This window comes from Crassostrea angulata, chromosome 4, assembly GCF_025612915.1.
Source record: "Crassostrea angulata isolate pt1a10 chromosome 4, ASM2561291v2, whole genome shotgun sequence".
NCBI lineage: Eukaryota > Metazoa > Mollusca > Bivalvia > Ostreida > Ostreidae > Magallana > Magallana angulata.
This window is the reverse complement of record NC_069114.1, coordinates 34,822,597-34,841,021: the sequence shown is the minus strand read 5'-3', so window position 1 is coordinate 34,841,021 and position 18,425 is coordinate 34,822,597. Positions and strand designations below refer to the sequence as shown.

Sequence of the window (18,425 nt, the reverse complement as noted above, 5' to 3'; positions counted from 1 at the left end):
TTGACCTTCAAACTTCATTTAAGGTCACTGCACACCCTTTGACCATAGGCACTCTGTGAGTGAAGTTCGAGCCAGAAATAGACAGATGGACAGATAGAATGATGAATGGACGGGCAGATGGACAGACTGATCACTATAGGCGCCTGCAGAGTGGAACCCTAACAAAGTTCTGATCTTTATTCAATGCATCATATTATGACCTTGCTCAGTACTGCATGGCAACTTGCCATATAAGAGAGGACTTTCCTGGTGAAGATAGGACCAGTAGTAACTTTGATATTGCTATCAAAGAGCACCTTCCCCAAATATTTATCCTGCTCCAAACACCTTAACCTCCTCCAGCATCTGAAATTCATGGCCCATAAGTAGGCCTAGATGCATCATCTATGCAAGTTTGGTGAAGATAGGACCAGTAATAACTTAGATACAGAACCTGCTCCAAAAACTTTAACCAGGTCAGGACACAGACACCAAAGGTATAGCATAAGCTACCCCTAACTTTTTCTCGGTGAGCTAAAAAATATGTTTTTAAAATTTCTAACTTATTAATGCATATATTTGAAATAGATAATAACACTTTAACTTCATCATAACAAACCTAATTTACAAAAATCTTAAGCCTTGTTTCCTCATTTTCCTCCCGCATCTACTAGCCATTTGCTTCAGAAGAATCCCCTTTGAAGAGGGAACTGGCCCTTTATTTGAACAAATTTGAAAGCTCTTCCCCGAAGGATGCTTTGTGCCAAGTTTAGTTCAAATTGGCAGAGTGGTTCGAGAGAAGATAATAAATTCATTTAGCCCTATTTACATTATTCCTAATTACATCCCCTTCGAAGGTAACTTGCCCTTCATTATAACAAACTTGAGAGCCCTTTCCCCAGGGATGCTTTGCGCCAAGTTTGGTTAAAAATGGCCCAATGGTTCTGGGAAAGAATATAAAACTGAATAGATTACAATGATGACAAGGACAACAACGTCGACAGATAACAGACAAATTTTGATCAGAAAAGCTCAATTGAGCCTATGGCTCAGGTGAGTAAAAAAAGGTGTTACCTATATTCACAAAACAATCATGAATCCTTACATTTATATGCCTCTGATGAGAGATATCTTTTGGAACAGTTACAAGGATATGAGTATTCCTTACAGTCCTTGGTATAGTCATTTCTAGCTTCATTCAAATAGTAATGTGGGCAATAACCTAAAAAATTAAAAAAAACACATGGGGCATAATGATATAAATTATGATGGTAGATAATTTTAATCAAGACTTCTAAATTTGCTCTGCAATGATACAATGTACATAATCTTACAACATCTACAGGGTTAACTCAGAGCAACCTTTCAATAAGCCAATCAAATCGTGGCAACCAAAATTTTGGCTGGTAGTTAATATTCATATATTCTTAATGATATGGAAATAACAATGAAGATTTAGCTGTCTGTGTAGCTCCTGGTCTAAAAAAAATGATCTGGGAGCTACAGTTAGGTACATGTGAAAAAGTTGCTATTTATGGCTTAAGTTTTTGTGTGCAGCCCCTGTAAGTTGCAACTTTATAACATGTCAGGAACTGTAGCATGCCATCCATCTGAATTTTTTCAGACCGATGTCATATAGTATTTTGATACTGCAAGATATTGAGCCCGGGTTCAAAACAAGAGGCCCAGGGGCCACATCGCTCACCTGAGCAACAATTGCCTTAATTCTGATCAAATTAGCATTACAGTATCAAAATATCTTGACAACTAAGTACAGTAGATCTTGCTAAAAAAAATTGAAAATCTGCAAATTTTTATCCACCTCTTTTTTTTGGTAAATACCAAGCCCCTTTTGTTGTTGTACCTGTAAGAAGATTTTTCTCTATCCTATATACCCCTACCCCCCATTTCGTGGCCCCACTTTTCTCTAGGGAATCATGGTTTCATCAAACTTAAATCTGCATAACCTGTGCTTTCACACATAGTACTGAGTTTTGTACTGAAAACTTTCCCAGAATATTTTTTAAGATTTTCTCTATATATTCCTATGTAAAAATTCAAACCGCCATCATGGCCCCGCCCTACCACTAGGGACTGTGATTTTAAAAACTTGAATTTACACTACCCAAGGATGCCTGTACGCAACTTTAAGCTTTTCTGGCCAAATAGTCTTTAAAAAGAAGATTTTTAAAGATTTTCTCAATATATTCCTATGTAAAAATTCATCCCCCATTGTGGCCTCACCCTACCCCTGGACTATTATTTAAACAAACTTAAATCTATATGATCTGGGGATGCTTCCACTCAAATTTGGGCTTTCCTGGCCTAATAGTTTTGAGAAGAAGATTTTTAAAGATTTTCTCTATTTATAAAAATTCATCCCCCATTGTGGTCCCGCCCTACCCCCAGGGACCATGATTTGAACAAACTTAAATCTACACTATCTGAGGATGCTTCCACTCAAATTTGAGCTTTCCTGACCTAATAGTTTTTTAAAAGAATTTTTTTAAAGATTTTCTCTATATATTCCTGTATAAAATTTATCCCCCAATTGTGGCCCCACCCTACCCATAGAGACTATGATTTGAACAAACTTGAATCTACACTATCTGAGGATGCTGCCATTTTAATTTTAGCTTTTCTGGCCTAAAAGTTTTTGAAAAGAAGATTTTTAAAGATTTTCTCTATATATTCCTATGTTAAACTTGATCCCCCAAGTGTGGCCCCAACCTACCCCCAGGGACTATGATTTGAACAAACTTGAATCTACACTATCTGAGGATGCTTCCATTTTAATTTGAGCTTTCCTGGCCTAATAGTTTTTTAAAAGAAGATTTTTAAAGATTTTCTCTATATATTCCTATGTAAAACTTGATCCCCCAATTGTGGCCCCACCCTACCTTCGGGGACTATGATTTGAACAAACTTGAATCTACACTATCTGAGGATGCTTCCACTCAAATTTGAGCTTTCCTGGCCTAATAGTTTTTTAAAAGAAGATTTTTAAAGATTTTCTCTATATATTCCTATGTAAAACTTGATCCCCTAATTGTGGCCCCACCCTACCCCAGGGACTATGATTTGAACAAACTTGAATCTACACTATCAGAGGATGCTTCCATTTTAATTTGAGCTTTCCTGGCCTAATAGCTTTTGAGAAGAAGATTTTTAAAGATTTTCTCTATATATTCCTATGTAAAACTTGATCCCCCAATTGTGGCCCCGCCCTACCCATAGAGACTATGATTTGAACAAACTTGAATCTACACTATCTGAGGATGCTTCCATTTTAATTTGAGCTTTTCTGGCCTAATAGTTTTTTCAAAAGATGATTTTTAAAGATTTTCTCTATATATTCCTATGTAAAACTTGATCCCCCAATTGTGGCCCCACCCTACCCATAGAGACTATGATTTGAACAAACTTGAATCTACACTATCTGAGGATGCTTCCATTTTAATTTGAGCTTTCCTGGCCTAATAGTTTTTTAAAAGAAGATTTTTAAAGATTTTCTCTATATATTCCTATGTAAAACTTGATCCCCTAATTGTGTCCCCACCCTACCCCCAGGGACTTTGATTTGAACAAGCTTGAATCTACACTATCTGAGGATGCTTCCATTTTAATTTGAGCTTTTCTGGCCTAATAGTTTTTGAGAAGAAGATTTTTAAAGATTTTCTCTATATATTCCTATGTAAAACTTGATCCCCCAATTGTGGCCCCACCCTACCCCTGGGGACCATGATTTGAACAAACTTGAATCTACACTATCTGAGGATGCTACCATTTTAATTTTAGCTCTTCTGGTCTATTAGTTTTTGAAAAGAAGATTTTTAAAGATTTTCTCTATATATTCCCATGTTAAACTTGATCCCCCTCTTGTGGCCCCTTCCTACCCCCGGGGACCATGATTTGAACAAACTTGAATCTACACTACCTGAGGATGCCTCCACACAAGTTTAAGCTTTTAAGGCCGATTAGTTTTTGAGAAGAAGATTTTTGAAAAATACCAACAAATTTTCAATAATTCTCAATTATCTCCCCTTTAAAGAGGGCGTGGCCCTTCATTTGAACAAACTTGAATCCCCTTCACCTAGTGGTGCTTTGTGCCAAATTTGGTTGAAATCTGCCCAGTGGTTCTTGAGAAGAAGATGAAAATGTGAAAAGTTTACAACGACGACGACAACAACGACGACTACGACTACGACAACGACAACGACAGACAACGGACAAATTGTGATCAGAAAAGCTCACTTGAGCCTTTGGCTCAGGTGAGCTAATAATATGCTATATCATATATGAACCTGTGTTTGATATTTTGCTGTAAAATATTGAACCCTTGGTTCAAAATAATATTAGGGCTGCCATACATTGATATTGAACCAAGAATGCCAAATACAAGAGTTGGAAGTTAAACAAAAACTGTCAACAATTATAGCCCCCAAGTTCGACGTATGGCATTCTTGGTTCAAATTCAAAATTCTTGTTTAAATTTTTGAATTTTACCAATATTCCCTATGTTTTTCCAAGGATATAATTTGTACCTAATTTTAACTCTCTTTAGAGGGTTAATTTTGTCATCTAAGAATCCATGTATTTTGTTGGAAGTTATGTTACCCGATTACAGGGTGTGTTTTTTCCTTTCGGACAGTATTTGTCATTGACTTACATTTGTTAATCTTCGCTATAAACAGTTAGTAGTCCCCAGTGTCCAATATGGAATGTTTCAATAAAACGTTGGTAAACTATATCAATCTTGTTATATATAAAATGTGCTATTGGTGAGAAGACATATATTAAGTTATGAAATATTATAATTTCACATTATTTTATTTCATAACTTTTAAATTATTCTGTTTAGGCCAGTATTTTTTCATTTTTAGGTTTACTATCAAGGTGAACACTTAGAGATTTTGTTGAGTGTACATGTAATTGTATTTTATGACGAAACTGTACTTACCTTGTAAATATTTAGGATTTGTGCAAACCTCAATAGTTTCATTTCTAAATTCATTCACCAAACAATGGTACACCACTTTGGAACAGCTGTCGTACTTCTGTATCACTAAGCAATTCTTTCTTTGTGCTGCCTCTTCCCATTCTCTTTGGTTTTCTGGACAATTTTTAACAACCTGCACCGTCTCTGCTGACTTTAAACAATTTTGGGCATGTGCAAGTCCCTGAAAAAGGAGGAATAAATTTTTTAAACTGGTGATATGATAGCTTACATGAGTGTATATATATAGAGGATCATTAAACATGTTAAAAGACATTTTTGTCCCTCGCCGCAACGCAGAGCAGGGACATAGAAATGCCGGGCGTCCGTCCATGCGTCCGTGTGTCCGTCCGTCACACTTTTTTGTAAGCGCTCTCATGCCTACAAATTTTGATGGATTTTCATTATATTTATACCAAATGTTTATACCACTAATACTTTGGTCAAGTTCGAAAATCAGCATTGGTCGATACTTTTTGTTGGAGTTATGGGACTTTGATCACAATAATGACTCCGTTTTATCAAAAAATTGACCTTGTAAGCGCTCTCATGCCTACAAATTTTGACGGATTTTCATTAAATTTATACCAAATGTCTATACAACTAATACTTTGGTCAAGTTCAAAAATTAGCATTGGTCGATACTTTTTGTTGGAGTTATGGGACTTTGACCACAATAATGACTCCGTTTTATCAAAAAATTGACCTTGTAAGCGCTCTCATACCTACAAATTTTGACGGATTTTCATTAAATTTTTACCAAATGTTTATACCACTATTACCTTGGTCAAGTTCGAAAAGTAGCATTGGTCGATACTTTTTGTTGGAGTTATGGGACTTTGTGACCTTGTAGGCGCTCTCATCGCATGTCTACAAATTTTGAAGGATTTTCATTAAAGAACTATATATGATATTAGTCAAATTTGGCCCCCAAAATTCGCTATTTTTAAAATGATTCAGGTACATTAATTTGTTGTGTTATTTTATAAAAGAGTTGACATGAAATATGTTTTTCACCTATTTATTTGATTTATATGCACTCACTGACAGTATATGACGTCAGAAGTGACGCTATTTTTATAATTTAATCAAAATCAATCAAAAATAAACATTTTTCTTATCTTTTTTCGAATGGGAAATATAGAGCGACTCTTTGAACAAGAACGAACTTTTTGTCACTTATAAGTATTGGATAGATACATCTTTGGTGAAAATATTTTGTTTGTTCAAGCAGTCGCTCAATGTTTCCTTAAAGAAAAACTACCTTTAAAAAAGCCGTTTTATGCTAAAAATGAGAAAATGGCGGGAAAAGGTAAACTTTATGATGTCATATTTTTAAATTGCGGGTACTAAAATCAAAATGAAAATTATGAAAAAACTTCAAATGTATATTTGTACAAATAAAACGAATGACAATGACAATGTTCATTTTAGGGGGCCATTTTAGGCTCAAACCATATATAGTCCTTTATACAAAATGTTTATACCACTAATACGTCTTTGGTCAAGTTCTTTTAGATTATAGTATTTTGGATATATTTGCGACAGGAAAAATAGAAAAATAGAAAAAAAATGGGTGGTGGGGGTAAAAAAATGTTCCTCCCAACCTCCCCACACATTTAATTCTGGAACAGCCCTGAATGTTTGAAAATACATGTATTCCAATATAAAGTATACTAGTATACTGCTTGTAGGCGGGGGACCTAGGAATTCTATTCTTGTATAAAACAGTGTCCGTCTATTTGTCCAGTTATATTATAGCAAATATTGACTGGGCTGGGCAACATTGATGATTATAAAATGCCATGTAGGCAGTAAGCTTGCCGTTAAGTAAAACATTAAGTACAATTGGTTGAATACACATTCAACTAGCTGTACTTTCCCTATACAGTGAGTGAAATCAGATCCAACTGCCAGTATTTCAAAACATCTGATCACCCCTTTGAAAGGCTTGCTATATAGTGAGTCTTCCCCTGGAAGGCTTGCTACATGTATATAGCGAGTCTTCCCCTGGAATGGTGGTGCTATATAGTGAGTCTTCCCCTGGAAGGCTTGCTATATAGCGAGTCTTCCCCTGGAAGGCTTGCTATATAGTGAGTCTTCCCCTGGAATGGTGGTGCTATATAGTGAGTCTTCCCCTGGAATGGTGGTGCTATATAGTGAGTCTTCCCCTGGAATGGTGGTGCTATATAGTGAATCTTTCCCTGGAATGGCGGTGCTATATAGTGAGTCTTCCCCTGGAATGGTGGTGCTATATAGTGAGTCTTCCCCTGGAAGGCTGGCTATATAGTGAGTCTTCCCCTGGAATGGTGGTGCTATATAGTGAGTCTTCCCCTGGAATGGTGGTGCTATATAGTGAATCTTTCCCTGGAATGGCGGTGCTATATAGTGAATCTTTCCCTGGAATGGCGGTGCTATATAGTGAGTCTTCCCCTGGAATGGCGGTGCTATATAGTGAGTCTTCCCCTGGAATGGTGGTGCTATATAGTGAGTCTTCCCCTGGAATGGTGGTGCTATATAGTGAGTCTTCCCCTGGAAGGCTGGCTACATAGTGAGTCTTTCCCTGGAAGGCGGGCTATATGAATTTACATTGAGTTTCCATAAGAAACAGAGGGAATCATACTCGGTAGATGTAAATATATAGAAATGTACCAGTACGCCTGTTAAGTGATATATTCGATACACTGTTTTGACATAATACACCGATAAGAGTTGGGTTTGAAATATATTAAGGTAGAATACTATTAGCTAGATCACATACCACTATTTTTATCTTCTGCTCACTGACCACACAAGTAGTTCCATTCTAAAAATGTATAAATTTTCAAAAATATCCCAGGGATGCTAAATGGGCAAATTCGGTTCTTTATAGAGCATGATTGGAAAAAATCAAGTTTGAAAAAAAAATACAAGCTGGAAAAAAGGCAGAAAATTTATCTTTTATCTTTAAAGGACTGCAATAGGAGGTGTTTAAAGAGGTCAGTTTAACTTTACACATAGTTTCTGAAGTGAAAGGGCCATATCTCAGTCCCCTCTCCATTAATTTTGCTGTAGTTTGGATATGTTGGTGGACTAGTGCCATTATATAGGTATGCCATATACTTGAGTTGAAATGGTGGAATTTTTAATATGATTTTTTGTTGTATAAAGGAACAAAGGGGAAAATTAACCTATGGAGAAAATCTTTCAAGGAGGTGTGTCATATAGAGAAGAAATAAAATAAAATAATTTTTTAAAAGATATTGAATAAAACTGGCAAATTTTTAGAAATATTGCTACTTTTTTAAAAATCTGATCGATCCTGATTTAAACAAACTGATCCCAATCTAAATTGAAAAAAAAATAAAAATCAACAATAATTTTTCATTTTAAAAAGATATTTTCTCCATAGGGTTTTAAAGAATATGAACAAAAGATATTTTTTTATTCTCATAAATAATTTTTTAATCAAAAAAAATAAAACGACATTAATGGATAAGATTTATTAAATAATATTTATATTTATCAGTGTCTTTGCCCGTGATAACACTACGTATCAATTTTGTACCATACAGTCCAATAAATTCAAATAATCCAGGGGCGCAAGCGGGGATTGCTTATTTATATTTAAATATTTTATCGAACAATTTTTGAAAATTATATAAATATAAGTAATAAGGAATCATTCTTTGAATATTATAAGGTGACAATTTCGGTCAGGCGTGATCAAGTCTATCATAAAACCCTTTTGGGACTTGATCAAGCCCCGACCAAAATTATCACCTCAATGGCTCATAATACCCAAAGAATGATTCCTCAATTAACATCATGCATTTATTCACGCAAACATGGCAAGTTTTAAACTGATCTGAGTGTGTTACTTGCAACCAAAACAGATTTTCTACTTTTTTATAAAAATAACAGAAAAAAATAAATAATTATAGTCTGTCCCATATTATTGCTTCCATCACTTTTTGATGATTTTTAGTAAAAATACACATACCAGTGAAAGAAATACAGTTGAAATCGATAAAAGGGAAATTATATCCAAGTTATCTTCATTATCCAAGTTATCTTCATTAAACAACTATCATTTTTCACTCATAAAAGTACACAGAAATGAAAACAAATTTCGTACGGAGATTTATAATGGGAATTGTTTACATCTTTTCTCCATTCGGAAGTAATCGAGATACCTCGCGCAATTTTTCAACGTTATCATCCGGGCTTAATAATGGCTGATACAATGCAAAATCCCTGTAGACTTTCTATTTTGGGATGTGTATTACAACCTGAAGTGGTAGAGGGGGCGTTTCAAAACAGATAATCTGGACATCTTTCATATTAGTGGATGAAGTTGTAGTTTGAGCACAAATGTATTTATGATTATCAAAATGTCAAGCAAAAAGCATCTTCGCTAGCCAAGGGTTTTCGGTCCACTTTGTTCCCCATAAACCTTTGGCGGATTTCATTACGAAAACTCTGTGATGTGGTGGCGCTATCTGGCGAGCAACTTGAGCCCCTTGCATATTTACATTATAGCCTAGGGAAAGCACGGAGTGTTTTATTCATAGCGTTTTGTAAGGACCTGTACCGGGAGTGAAAAAGTCGCCAATTTGTATGAAAACTTCAATGCCATAAAACCAGGTATCGTTGTCGTGAATATTGCGGACCAAAGAAATTAAATAAAATACAGCTCATTGAACCCTTAAAAGTAATAATAATTAGCAGGGACGTATATACTAACGGGATAGGCAACTTCTCAATTCGCCATGTTTACTTCCCATGCTATCACACGAGCCTTGACACAAGTTTGTAGAACTAACATTATGTTCAAATATTCCAGTAAACTATATAAGTTTTTAAAGAGACCTGGTTAGACCATCATTGGGGAGGCACTATACTCGGAACTTTTGTCCCAACTTGTAAAAAACACGAAATGTTTTACCAAAGATCACACTTGTGTTTTCTTTTAAAGTTTATATTTACCAGCACTGCGTTTGGATCATGCTGCACCTACTCGCAGCTGCAGCCAATCATAAAACGGAGCTTAATTGTCACCGAGTTTTCGTAATGAAATGCGCTAAGGGTTTATGGGGAGCAAAGTGGACCAAAAACCCTTGGCTAGCGAAGATGAGCAAAAAGTGGTGGAAGCAAAAACTCGAGACAGAGTATGGCCAAAAAAAATTAATGATTTGTTTCTCAGGCACCGCCGCATCAGTAAAATCATCGCCGCATCAAACTTTTTTATCGTTATTTTTCCGGATTTTTTAAATCTTATCATTATCGGTTTTCTCTATTATAGAATCTATGTAAACAAACGCTCAGAACAAATGCTTGTCTCTGTCAGTAAAAAACGTTATTTTATCTGAAACATCTACCCAGTGACCAACCTAGGGGGCTACCTGGGCTAAATTAAACTTTATGTAAATATAATTACTCGCTTTGTGGTCGGTAATTTCGCCAGAATTTCCTCAGAAAGAGAGGTTGAAGTTGCCCTGTATTCTGAGTTCACGGTCGTGAAAGTTAACTCCAAATGCAATAAAATGATAATCATCTAATTCAAAAGACATTTTCATAGCCTAAGTTAACCCCTGTTGTGATTAATAACTAGCGAATGTCTTATCTTCAGAGGTTATAAATACGGTTGATGCAACCACATACTGTGCACTGAAAATTACAACCGATGTTTATAACTTTAGGTACTGATATTACAATTAGTTGGTAACTTGTAATTAATTAATAACTCTGCCAAGTTATTGCTAAAATAGTCATGAAACCGTTTGTCTACATTTATCTTTAACTAAAAAATTCTGTACAACCAACTATATGACGGTTGTAATTGGGTCAAAGGGTTGGACTAATACCTCCAAAATACACTTAAACACATAGACTGATTTTATTTGTCATTTAGCCAACACAATTACATTTCAGCTACAAAATGTATGAATACACATAATAAATTAAATTTAAAAAATTGAATAAGATTTTAAATTTTTTAGGAGTTGTTTTATTTTTAATTGACTTGCTTCTAATCAAATTCAAATTAAGGTTGAATCTGTGTACAAATGTATTATCATTAGTATTATTCCATTGTCAAAGAATTGAAGTCTACCTGATTTCTCAAATTTCTCCCTATTTTTCTGTGAGGGAGAACTTCAGAAGTGAAGTCTTCTTAAACTAAGTTTGCTCTTAATTGGTCCCTGTTAACACAGCCACTGAAATTTCTTTGTTATCTTCAGAAATTGAAGCCTCTGTGATATTGCACAGAAACAGGAATAAAGGACACTTGTATTGTTTGAGAATTTTATGATGACTTATTTACTTTTCCTTGATTTCTGTCCTCAAGGCACTGAAGATTGATAAGAAAACCCCCAAATGAATGCTTTATTTGATAAATTTTTATATGGCAAATTCAACTAGTAAAATGCCATAAGAAGTCCCCTATTTCAGTTTAGACTTCTTTTATTACTGTGGAGGGGAAAGATGGGCCGCAAAATGAAGCAGGGGCATAAACCATTTGTCTTGTTTGTTCATATGCAAAAACTCAACCTTATAAAAGGAAACAGAACAGTTTAAACTAAAAAGAACAAATTAAAACAAATGTTTAAACTTTGCCAATGTATGAGCTTGATGAATATCTGCTGATGAGTACACAAACAAATCATATAATATGGGTTACCGTCATTGTAAATTTTGGCTAAAAAAAAAAAAAAAAAAAAAAAAAAAAAAAAAAACCTGCCTGCCTCATCAAAATTTCAAAATTTTGGCCCGAGAAACTAATGATTAATTTTTTTTGGCCTATAAGAGTATATATTATCCTACTTCGGACAAGGAAATCGACATCTTTCAGAGATGATACTCTAATGATCCATAGAATAAAATTTTGGTGTATAAGTGTTCCAACTTAAAAGTCCAATCCACACTTTGCAAAAGTTGTTTCCCTTTGTGGGATCACCAACCTTCACCTTAATCTTTACGCATGCAACCAAATATTTGGATGTCCTGTGATGGAACCTCTTTGAGTTTCATTTATTCCTTTTCATGTGTGGGTTGCCCAATGGGGCAATTAATCCAAATACACAAACATATTTTAAAGTAAAATTACAAAGTTACAAACCTCTAAACTACAAAGACTACTGTGGGAAATATATATGTTTTTCCCCAAAGATGGCAGCCAACGGACACAACTTTTGTAAAGTTTTCAATGTGTATCCTTACATCACCATCATGTCAAGTGTTATATTATTATTAATGACACCCTTCTAGATATAGAATAAGTCATATTTGTAAACTATACCGACCTTATTTCCAATTAATATGAAATTCGATATCAGGCACAAATGGAGTAAGATATTCTTAACCGCAGCGACCACCATGACTGACGACAGAGAAAAAAAATATCGAAACTAAAAATAGCAACTTCCTGAAAATAATCCTCACGTGCACGTGCAATGCAAATGCGTAACTTTCAAACTCTTTTGATTATATGCCTATAGTATTTTTTAAATTCTTCACTCGTACACTAATGTTCTTTTTAAATTTTAGATTACTTAGATCTTCGGCAATGGCACTGTCTTATCATTTTTCGACGTCCTATACATGTACATGTACCTCGATCATTGCCATAAAGAGGTATATGTATAGCGCCTTTTCTGATTATTTCGCCTACACCTGTGCATGAACGGAAAGTACCTGTTACTAATTATAGCTGCAGGTACCTGTCACAATATGATTTTCGATACATATTTACAGGGACGTATATACTTAGTATATACGTCCCTGATATTTAGTACATGTAGTATGAGATTTATTAATTATTATATTGTATATTAAAATATAATAAATCAAATTACAGTATTGATACTGATTAGCTAGGATATAAATAAATATATTTTGGCAATACATGTATAGTTCTATATATTAAGTCACCCAGGTAGAACACCTAGGTTTACCTGACTTAAGTTAATTAAATGGTCCATATAATTATATGGTCAAATAAAAGGTGTGTTTTTATTGAGGGAATCTATTGGTTTTTAAGTTTGTATAGTTGGGTTTTATTGGTCTGCGGATTTCCCTCCAAAACGCAGAAGTTTTTTGTGTTTTAAGAAATTCTTGATATTATAATTTATAAAGCCAAAGAGACTTGTACGAGGGTTGTCCCAAAATAGCGTAGACAAGTGGCGTTATTCAGTTAATCGAAGACAAAGGAAGATGAAATTTGTGTCACAAGGGTTCAAGAAATTTGCATTCAAATAATGTTAGATCAGAAATTCGACATGCGGCGCAATGTCAAAAACAAAAAGGTAAAATCAACATAATGAGATGAAAATTGCGAGGAAAAGTACTTTTCGAATGAAAAAATTCAAATAAAACATACATTGATATTTGATAATAATTCTATTATTTACTTCGAAAATGTTTTGGCTATAACAAAACTTTTAAATATTTTATAGCACGTTTTGTGACAAGTTGAAAAGTTAACTCGTAATAAAATGACGATGTCAGCGTTTAAGGCGACGCAGCAGTAACTGATACAATTTTGTAAATACCATGAAAGAAATCCTAAGTGGCTTTGGAAGTAAACGAAATTAACAAAATCGATTAAAAATGCGTTTTGTGAATGAATAGTTAAACAACATTGAAATTATTTGAACAAGTATGATAACAATAAGTGGAAAAAAGAAACCCCGAACGATATCAATGGACGTCAAAATGCTGAACGACACATTTCGGCAATACGGACGTTAGACAACAAGTAATACAGGGCAAGTTTGATGCCAACAGATCGTTTGTACTAAGAAAATATTTTTTTAAAAAACAACCTAGAAATACATGTTGAATGTGCACTCAGGTTTTCTTGTTCAAAGATAATATATATATATATATATAAGACTTTTTCGGAAATAAAACGTAAATGTTATCGTAAACGATGTGGAGGGCTTAGCAACAACGTAAAACTGGAAATTTTCGACGTCGCACATAGCGCCGCCTGACAAAACTTGTTGTTACTTATTATTCATTTTCTCGAGAAATAAATAAAGTACAGATTTGAATTTTCAGTATCGTTTGCCAAAGAGTAATTGAAGAAAACATAGAAGTCTAATAAAATTGCAGTGAACAGATTATAAATTATTGTCCTGTCTACGCTATTTTGGGACAACGCTCGTATATATTTGACTTTACTTCATCTTATTATCTGATTATAGGTAAGCTAACATTAATCATTTCAGGGCATTTAATTATTTGCTATCTATCTCTAATCGCAACATTAAATAAAGGGATGCCCAGAACCTTACACAGTGTTTGATATATATGCAGAACCAGCAGTGTTTCACATAGATACTTCTTTAATTAAAATAATAAAATGCTTTCTTTGGGGATCCACGCGGGATCATATGAAGGTGGCGACATTGAAGAAAAAATACATAACCCGCGTTTACAGTTTTATATTTACATCTTTCATGTATAATTTCCTCTTCTTCTTACGGAAAAATATAGTCAATTCATAGCTCTATAGAAACAGACAGACTGAAATCTAAACGCCCCGTTTATCGATTGGTCGAAATCTACAGCGGCTGAAAGTGACATGACTGAAATTGACACGCCCTGTTTACCGATTGGTCTGAATCTACAGCGACCTAAGTAAACTCACGGACTGCACGAAATAATCATGATGATGCCAGACTCAAAGTCTCACGAGAGACGATTTGGCTGTTTCTTTTAGCTAACGTACTTATGAACATTAACAGTAATTTAGTGAATTTTACTAACTTTTCATAATCAATTTATTAATAAGTTAACGAAAGATGTTAATATAAACAAATAAACAATAAAATGCTTTCTTTGGTGATTCATGGGGGTTATGAAGGTAGCGATCATTGCAGGAAAAATTAACATAACCCGCTAACGCGGGTTATGTATTTTTCCTGCAATGTCGCTACCTTCATATCCCGAATGAATCACCAAAGAAAGCATTTTATTGTTTAAGTAATTTTTTTCTGCAATGATTGCTACCGTCATAATCCGCATGAATCATAAAAGATAGCATTTTTTGACGTTTGTTTCGTAACTACAACCTATACCTGTATCATACTTTGGATCGAATGTTTCAGAAGAAATGTATCAAATTAACATAATTTTATATGTATACACACTTGAGTTGTAATTGTTTAATGCACATTTAGTACGATTTAGTACGACACTTGAGTTACAGCCTTTTCAAGATGAATGAAAATCGGGTCACGCCCCGCTTCGGCGAATTTGTTCCTCCAGGAAATATTCTAGCTAGATGAATACATATTTGTTTGAATTCAAACCGATGATTCGTTGTTAGTGATGATAATTCAACATCAATTATTACTTACATATACCGTAATTTAGGCAATGTATTATTCTCTTTTGAGAAGTGGACAGGCATAGCCTATATAGCTACATTCACATGGATGTAGGCTATGCCTGTCAACTTCTCAAAAGAGAATAGCACATCCCTGCCTCACACCTTTCAAATATGACAATCTATTTTAAAATCAGGATTACAACATGCACACACGAGCATGGTGAACAGTCCTTTTACTTTTGCTCACTGTTGCTTTATAACATCCTATATAACATTTTCATCAGTTGTAAATGTAAATGTTGACACATTCAGGGACGTTAGTATATACGTCCCTCAGACAGGTATTAAACATGCAGTGATTTATCTTTTTATGAAAAATCTTGATATTGCTTGCTTCCATTGCCTGCACTGTTTCGGAGAATGCAACTATCAAACCTTAGATATGCCTGACGTCCTGACGTCAGGCAGGACGTATATAAGGCAATAATCAGCTGATCAACTGATTTGTCATAAATTCGGGACACCTTGATCAAGAAATGAATTTATGTCAGTTCGTATTCTGAACCGTGATTACTAGCAAAATACAATAAATCCAAGTGACGTGTACAGTTGTATATTGAATAAATGCATATATAGTGTTATTGAAGAGACCTGATTTTGGTGTGCTTATCATCAGGTTGAATTGAGCAAGATATTTTTTTTTAATCCAGCCGATTAGATACAAGTTATTTAGATTTTTCCTTTAATCTACAATTATAAGTGAAAAAAATAATCATCCAGCGACCACAAAATCAAAATAACCTCCGCGTTACCATTACGCCACGTTACCATTACGCCACGCATAGAAAACTTTCATTGGATGTCTTTTTTTAAATATATATAGCTATACGTGTATACATGATTGTATTAGAAAATTCACTTGTTGAAATAGACCACGTTAAACCAAAATTAGTTCTATGTAAACGTTTACTACTGTAACAATACCCGTATGTAGAACATAATTTTAATCGGATATTTCTTTGGTTTAAAGTGGTTCAAATAGTCGTACATGTATATACAATTTATATCGCATACTAACTATATTTTCCTATATATCCCTGACACAACTGACTTTTTTAATGATGTCGTGTAAGATAATTAAGACTCCTAGAGCATGGTAATTGTGTAATTTGCGGGGTTTTTTTCAATATATTTAAAATAAATATTGTATAGTGTTGAAAATGCCTGATGTTTACAAAAGTGCTATATTTTAGGTCAAATCGTATGTTAATTAAGTGCGCTATACCTCTTGTATGGGGCATCGTTTTAATACACAAAAACTAATGCTATGATATTTTTTAGTAAGAATCTTTAAAAATTTGAGTTGTAAAACAATGAGGTATAAAGAAGATGTCATTGCTTTTGTTGATGGTTATATTTATTTGGGTGTTGTCTTAAAAATAGTAGTAATTTAAATTGAAATATGCATGTAAGGATTTATCAGGCAGAGAAAGGAAGGCATATTTTATAATCAAATTAAAACTACCAAACAATCAGTCTTTCAGGAAAGGTTCAATATAAGATTTATGAATCATGCATGTCGATTTTGACTTATGCTAGCTTCGGAAATTTAGATAAAGCCCCTTTCACAATTGGCGCATGAGCACTTTACAACACTTTGCGATCGGAATTTTTTTAGATTCGCATGAGCTCTCTCATGCGTTGCACGAGCGCTTGCATACGTTGCACGAGCTCTCGCATTCGTTGCATTTCGTTTTAGTGCTCGCATCAAGTCTCCTCAAAGTGGACATGCACACTATTCAGACGCGACCGAATGCGATCAAAATCATCGCAGTGCAACGCACGAACATTAGTACGAACATTTTACAACGTTTTGTGTACTCGCAAGAGTGACGCACGATTTTTAAAGGTCGTAAGATGAATCGCCGCTGTATATGCATGTGTTTTGCGATCATGAGACTGTTGCTCAACATGTGTCCTGTAATCTTGCAACGTTTTACTATCAATGGACGACTTATCAGCCTCAATGTACAATGCTTTGCCACTAGTATATATACCCTGTATAAGCGTCTCTGTTTCAGACCACAATTCAACAATACATTTATTGCATGATGGGGAAGAAAATATGAAGTTTCATTTCTCAAAAAAAAATCATATTTCCCGAGGGAAACTTGTTTTTCCGGGGGGGGGGGGGATAAATTCTCATATTCCCTGAAATAAATGCAATAAACGTTTTATTATACCGAACAACATATGATTATACAAAATACGTTGATTTCTAAAAAAAAAATTGTTTGACTTTTCAATAGCAAAAACGTTGTGATTGTTTGATTTCCTATGTTACTGTCTTAATTTTCTTTCATAATTTCGAATCATGGATTGTTGGTTTTGTGATATAAAGAGAATCAGAATGATTAAATATTTCTGATTTAATCATATTTGTCTACATCGTATGCTCATATAGGTTTTTTTATTCATCTGAAATCGACCTGTCAAGTGACTTTTAAGACCAATTGCAATCAGGTATGATAGAATAATCAAATCCAGGTATAATAATAAATGCAGCTGCATTAATTCTGTTTCTTCTCTCGCTTTCAACTATATCTACTGAAGAGCGTCGGGAATGGGCGGTACGTATAACCCATCTGACTCGCACGAGCATTCGTGCCATGGAACGCATAATCGCTCGTCCAATCGCGTTAGAGCACGTTCAAATGTCCGATCACCTGGTCTCTCGCGCGATCCTATCGCATTATCTTTCAACAGTCGCTTTCATTGCACAACGTTCGCGTATAGACGCAAGATGTATCGCAAGATTTAATGCGTTTACATCGCAGAACGCTCGCTTAGATCGTGCGAATTATTTACGAATATTTTTTCAAATGCGATTATTTCGGCAACAGTTTACGATTCACATCTAAAAAATTTCGGTCGCACGAATATTTTGTCGCTTCTGCTCGTGCGCCAATTGTGAAAGGGGCTTTAGTGATTTAAAAAAAAGATTTTGACAAAACCCCATTTGAAAAAATTCAAAACTTTATCTTGAGGGGATAAAAAAGAAATTATATATGTCTTGAATTAAATTAATACACTGAATTCGCGCATTAAATCATTTGATGCGCTCAACAATAT

At 34.5% G+C, this 18,425-nt stretch overlaps 1 protein-coding gene across 2 annotated transcripts in view; it reads right to left on the bottom strand.

Annotated features, from left to right (window-relative positions):
* Positions 1–12,372, bottom strand: part of LOC128180414 (uncharacterized) — a 68,953-nt gene extending 56,581 nt beyond the window's left edge. For both annotated transcript variants that reach the window (XM_052848522.1, XM_052848523.1), the window contains exons 1-3: positions 12,259–12,372; positions 4,940–5,159; positions 1,085–1,201 (exon numbers count right to left, since the gene is read on the bottom strand). In XM_052848522.1, the coding sequence (XP_052704482.1) occupies positions 1,085–1,201; positions 4,940–5,159; positions 12,259–12,333 (412 nt within the window). In that variant the 5' untranslated portion in view covers positions 12,334–12,372. The remainder of the gene's footprint in view (positions 1–1,084; positions 1,202–4,939; positions 5,160–12,258) is intronic.
* Between the last annotated feature and the right edge of the window lie 6,053 nt (positions 12,373–18,425).